The 6,000-nt window shown below is 55.9% G+C and overlaps 1 protein-coding gene across 1 annotated transcript in view; it reads left to right on the top strand.

Moving 5' to 3' along the window:
- Positions 1–467: 467 nt before the first annotated feature.
- Positions 468–6,000, top strand: part of ADAMTS3 (ADAM metallopeptidase with thrombospondin type 1 motif 3) — a 145,395-nt gene continuing 139,862 nt past the window's right edge. The window contains exons 1-2 of the mRNA XM_029074207.2: positions 468–715; positions 2,228–2,297. Of these exons, the coding sequence (XP_028930040.1) occupies positions 647–715; positions 2,228–2,297 (139 nt within the window). The 5' untranslated portion in view covers positions 468–646. The remainder of the gene's footprint in view (positions 716–2,227; positions 2,298–6,000) is intronic.

Here is a 6,000-nt window from a genome sequence, read left to right as displayed (position 1 = left end):
CTTCCCTCCTTTTTCCTTCCTCCTTCCTTCCCTCCTTCCCTCCCCCTCCCCGACCTCTGCAGGCTTGCGCCTATGCGAGCCAGGGATTCTCTCCCTCTCTGTGTGTGCCCGTGTGAGTCTGAGTGTGTGTCTTGTGTTCCGTGTGTGTGTTTGTGTCCTCCCCCCCCCCCCCTTGCTCTCTGCTCCCCCTTCCCTACCTCCTCCCATCGGTCCAAGATCAAAGCGATCTGGGCTTCTCCATCTGGGGACGGATGCCTAAGGAATATCTCCTCTGGAGCCAGAGAGAGTTGGGAGCGAGCCCCCTTCTCCTCCCTCCCCTTCTCCCCTGGAGCCACTTCCTTTCCCTCTCCCTCTTTTCTCCTCTTTTGCACACTCGGGAGAAGAGGGAGGGAGGGGGGGGAGAGATTGGGGAGAGGGAAGGGGGAGGGAGGAGGAGGAGGAGAGAGGAGGAGGAGGAGAAGAAGAAGGCAATAAAAGCCCACATTTCATTGTCGGTGGAGCGAAGCCCCAGAAGAGCACCGTCTTTTTTCATTTTTCCAAAGGTTTTGGGTGGGTCTCCCCTGGAGAGGTCTGGGGGTCGCTTTCTCTTGGGGGCGTCCGATCGACTGCCCGTGGCCGGGGCTGGGCAGGGGGAAATCGAGGCGTGATGGTGATCTTGGCACTGTGGTTAGTGGCAGCCGCCCTGCTAGAGGTTAGGACTGCAGCCCGTGGACAAGTAAGTGGAACGACAAAAATCCCAACCCACCCCCTTTGCCCGAAAAAAAGTTCATCCCTCCCCCCTCCCGCCCCCCCCCCCCCTTTCCCCTCCCTCCCCCAGGCCCCTTCCCCCTCCTGGCTTTGGGGGCTGCGATGTCCTGCCGGAGAGGGAAAACGTCGCATTTGTGTGCATGCCGGTGTCCAAGTGTACACTCCTGCCCGGTTCAGGGGCTCCGCACGTATATGTGAGCTGTGCACCGGGGTGGGTTGTGTTCGGCTCTGCAGGGGGGGTGTGAAGGAGCTCCTGGGGCCGCCCGGCCCGGACGCCGGGTTCCTTCTCTCACGACAATTCGGGGAAAAGGGCTCGGCTTCGTCGTCCTCAGGCTGGTGACCTTGCTGTGTGTGTGTGTGTGTGTGTGTGTATTTGGGGGGGGGGGGGGCAACCTGGGGGTTGCGCAGAGCTCTGTCGCCCCCCGGTGGCTGGGGGTCGCGGGAAGCCTTGGGGACCCCCGGGGACCACCACGTTGGGAAGGGGATGGGCAGGATCCGGGCACCCGCACCCATCACTTGAGCGGAGGGAAAGAGGGGACGCCGGGCCTCACCCTGAGGATTTCGCCTACACGCACACAGACACGCCGAGAGACACACGTACAGGTGGGGAATATGCCCCTTTAGTGTTATCTCGTACTCTCCGCAGCGTTCAGTACAGTGCTGTGCACAGAGTAAGTGCTTAATAAACGCAGTTGACTCACACGCACACAAACAGAGCCCTGGAGTGGAATGGCTCTCGGGATTCAGTCAATCGATCGGTGGGATTTATTGAGCCCCTACTTTGGGCGGAGCACCCGACTATATAGTAGACGTGATCCTTGCCCCCGAGGAGTTTACAGTCTACTGGAGTCGATGCCCCCTTCGCCCCTCCCACTGGTCTGCCCTTCTGGACCGTAGACCCACGGACAGGGAACGTGTCTGCTTTTCATTCCGTCGTACTCTCCCGAGCGCTTCGTACAGTGCTCTGCGCACGGCGAGCACTCAATAGAGACGGCTGAATGGAGATAGCCCGACCGGGAGAAGCGGCTGTTTCTTGAGAGAAAACGCACTCGGGAGCCAGGGCGGCCCACGCTTTCCCAAGTACGGATCTGCTCCCCTCCCCTCAATTCGTGTCCCACTGGATCGGAAGCTCCTCGAGGGCTGGGATCCGCGGGATTCCTAACAGTCGTGCTCTCCCCAGCACTTAGTCCAGTGCTCTGGCCGTAGCAGGCGTGCAGAAGATGTTTCTGTTTCATTTTTCAAGGAAGGGCCCTCCCCGCTTCTTCCACCTCCCCTCTCCCTCACCTGGACGGTGACCCCGAGAAGGGTTCTCTCCCCACCTGCCCCTACTCGGAGGGAAGAGGACTTCTCCACTGTGACAGAGTGATTCGTCTTGGGGGGGGGGGTCTCCAGAAGAGCTCATCCGGGGACCAGGACGAGCCCCCCGCGGGGCTCTAGGTGGGGACGAAGTCAAGTAACGGCTCCTTCTTCTCCTCTCCAGGCCAGGAGCGATGGGGAGGTGCGGACCAGCAAGATCGTTACATTTTCCGATGCCCGGTTTCAGGACGCAGGTAACAGAGCCAGTCTGCCATCAGAGGGACCCTCGAAAGCTGATCATGTTGTTGAGGGACCCCTTTTTTTCCTCCTCCAGAGGTGTCTCAGAGACCCTCCCCCTGCCCTCTCCTCACCCAACCAAGAGCCGGACGGCGTGTGCACCTGGGTTCGCCCGCAGCCCGGAGCCGCGAGACCCGTGTGACCAGAGTCACACAGCGGACAAGTGGTGGAGCCAGGAGGGATCTGGGTTCTAATCCCGGCTCAGCCGCTTATCCGCTGCGTGACCTTGGGCGAGTCACTTAACTTCTCCGTGCCTCAGTTGCCTCATCTGTAAAATGGGAATTGGACTGCGAGCCCCATGTGGGACCGGGACTGCGTCCAATCCGATTCACTTGTATCTACCCCCAGTGCTTAGAACAGTGCTTGGTACATAGTGAGCACTGAACAAACGTCATTATTATTATCTGGCGGGAGGGTGGGGTGGGGGGGCTTCGGGTGGTTGATGACCAGGAAAACAAACCCGCCTCTGATCTGTCGTGGCCACCGGCTCCGAACTCTGCGGGACCGTGTAGGATCTGGTGGCCCTTTCCTTGCTCAAAGTTCACCCTGCCCTCTGGTTGCCCTCAGGGATGGTTTCAGATGGAGTAGTTTGCAGGAGAGAGAGGTTTATTGATGGGATTGAAAACTCTCCCCCTTTCCCATCTCTCCCCTTGGTGTTTTTAAACCTGGCAGGAGGCAGGCAAGGGAGAAGAGAAGGGAAAAAGCTTGGAACCGGGACGTCCTCTCTGTCCAGCAGATGAATAGCTTCAGTGTGGGAGCAATGCGGTCCGGAGCCCCAGACTCTTTCATCCCCTGGACAGAGCTGCCCTGATCCCTTAGGCCTCGTGGGAAATTCCCTTATATGAACTTTATACGGGGCTTTACGCTTGCCTGGCATCTGTGACAGGGAAGGAAGGGTGGATGGGCCTGAGTTTCCATCCTAGCTGCCTAGAGAGACCCAGTCAGGCCTCCATTTCACACTTCTGGGGTCTTTCTACGTGGCTGGAGTTTTCAGCTCGGAGGATTTGGTTGCTCTGAACTGTGAGGGTCTGAGAGTGGTGTCCTAACCAGGTTTTGTCATGCAGTAAGCATCTAATACAGACCGTAAGAGGGCAGACGTTCTAATGCCTCTCCCAAGTGCTCAGTACAGAGCTCTGCACCCGGTAAGTGCTCGGTCAATATCGCGGATTGGTTGATTCCCCACTCCACAGGGGCAAAGGTGCCACCACAGCCCTGAGTACCCGGTGGAGAGGGGGTCCAGTGGCTTCAGAGTGGGTGGGGAAGTTGCCTTTGCTATCAAGATGACTTCTTGCATGGGGACACTGGACATCTTTCTAGACTGTAAGCTCCTTGTGGGCAGGAAAAGTGTCTACCAACTCTGGAAGATTGGGCCTTAGGGAAGGCCACTTGGAGATGTGATTTTAGGAGGGCTTAAAAACTCTACAGTAGAGTGGTGGGCTGTCATATATGAAGGGGGAGGGAGTTCCGGGACACGGAGGGCGTGGGCAAGGGGTTGGCAGCGAGGCAGACGGGTTCGTGGCACCCTCTCTCCTTCCCCAGTTGGACTTTCTCCCCTGGTCCTGCCTCTGTTGCTTGTCTCTCCCTCAGATAGCATGTCCAGCTTTCCCGCCGCCCTTCTGCCCTTCCTCCTACTATCCTTCCTCCTCCCATTCCTCTCCTCATGTTCCTCCTGTGGCTCAGCCAGTGGTCATCTCTGAGATGATCAGAGCTCTTGGAGGGCAGGGGAAAGGGTGAGACCGCATCTCCTTATACACATCGACGTGGACAGGCAGCGTTTGAGGCCTCCACCAGAAGAGACGTGTATGTGTGTGTGTGCATCTGTATGCTCGTATGCATCCGCGAGGTGATTGATCGAATTCCAATATTCCTCGCAGAACCCTCTGATTTCTGAGTCAGGAAATGGCTTCGGCAGGAAGCGGATCAGGATCGCCGAGGACAGTGTATTGGACACCCTGACTGTGGAGGAGATGCCGGCTGTGGAGACACGGCAACTTGGCAATATCTGTCTGCAGTCAGATGTATCTATTGAGTATTTACCATGCGCAGAGCACTGTACTAAGCGGTTGGGAGCAGACAATAGAACAATATAATAGACACATTCCCTGCCTGCAATGAGTTTACAGTCTAGAGGGGGAGACAGACATTATATAAAAAAAATTACAGATGTGGACCTAATGGAAAGCGCAAGGGCTTGTGAGTCAGAGGACGTGAGTTTGAGCCCGGCTCCTCCGCTTGTCTGCTGTGTGACCTCGGGCGAGCCACTTAACTTCTTTGTGCCTCAGTTACCTCATCTGTAAAATGGGGATTAAAACTGTGAGCCCCATGTGGAATAAGCTGATTAGCTTGTGTCTACCCCAGTGCTTAGAACAGTGCTTGGCACACAGTAAGTGCTTGACAAGTACCATAATTATGAAGTGCTGTGGGGCTGGGTTGGGGGACAGTGGAATAAAGGGACCAAGTCAGGGTGATGCAGAAGGGAGCGGGAGACGAGGAAAGGAGGACTTAGTCAGGGAAGGCTTCCTTTAGGGGATGGGCCTTCAATGAGGCTTTGAAAGTGGGGAGGGGGATCATCTGTCGGATATGAAGAGGGAATAATAGTAATGTTGGTATTTGTTAAGCGCTTACTATGTGCAGAGCACTGTTCTAAGCGCTGGGGTGGACACAGGGGAATCAGGTTGTCCCACGTGGGGCTCACAGTCTTAATCCCCATTTTCCAGATGAGGTCACTGGGGCCCAGAGAAGTGAAGTGACTCGCCCACAGTCACACAGCTGACGAGTGGCAGAGCCGGGTTTCGAACCCATGACCTCTGACTCCAAAGCCCGGGCTCTTTCCACTGAGCCACGCCGCTGTTCCAGGCCAGAGGCAGGATGTGGGCGAGGGGTCGGCAGCGAGATAGACGAGATCGAGGTACGGTGAAGAGGTTGGTGTTAGAAGAGAGAGGTTTGCAGGCTGGGCGGTAGTAGGAGAGTAATGAGGGGAGGTAAGAAGGGACACGATTGAGAGAAATCTACGAGAACGGGAAATTCCGAGAGGCAAATCCTGGGAATAGCTGCGCTTCGTGTGGCCACGCCCTGGGTTTGAGCAGGTTGGGCACCCTTCGATCAGTGGTATCGACTGAGCGCTTACCGTTTGCAGAACACCGTACTAAGCACTTGGGAGAGTACAATACAATAGAGTTGGGAGATACAACAATAATAATAATAATGGTGGTATTTGTTAAACGCTCACTATGTGCAAAGCACTGTTCTAAGCGCAGGGGGGATACAAGGTGATCAGGTTGTCCCACGTGGGGCTCACAGTTTTAATCTCCATTTTAGAGATGAGGGAACTGAGGCACAGAGAAGTTAAGTGATTTGCCCAAAGTCACACAGCTGGCGAGCGGCGGAGCCGGGATTAGAACCCATGACCTCTGACTCCCAACCCCGGGCTCTTTCTTCTGAGCCACGGAAAGATCCTATCCCTGCTCACAAGGAGCGTACAGTGTAGAGGGGAAGACTGACAAGAAAAAAATTCCAGATAGGGGAAGCAGCAGATATAAGGATTTGGATGTAATGCTGAATGGTGCAGACCCAAGCAGACAGTGTACTTTGAGGAGAGCACTGTGACATTTACTTGTTGTTTTCAGGGGCACAGAAGACACAGATTCTTCTCTGAATCCC

Source organism: Ornithorhynchus anatinus, chromosome 10, assembly GCF_004115215.2.
Source record: "Ornithorhynchus anatinus isolate Pmale09 chromosome 10, mOrnAna1.pri.v4, whole genome shotgun sequence".
Lineage (NCBI taxonomy): Eukaryota > Metazoa > Chordata > Mammalia > Monotremata > Ornithorhynchidae > Ornithorhynchus > Ornithorhynchus anatinus.
The sequence above is the reverse complement of the archived record's forward strand: the minus strand, read 5'-3'. Positions and strand labels throughout refer to the sequence as shown.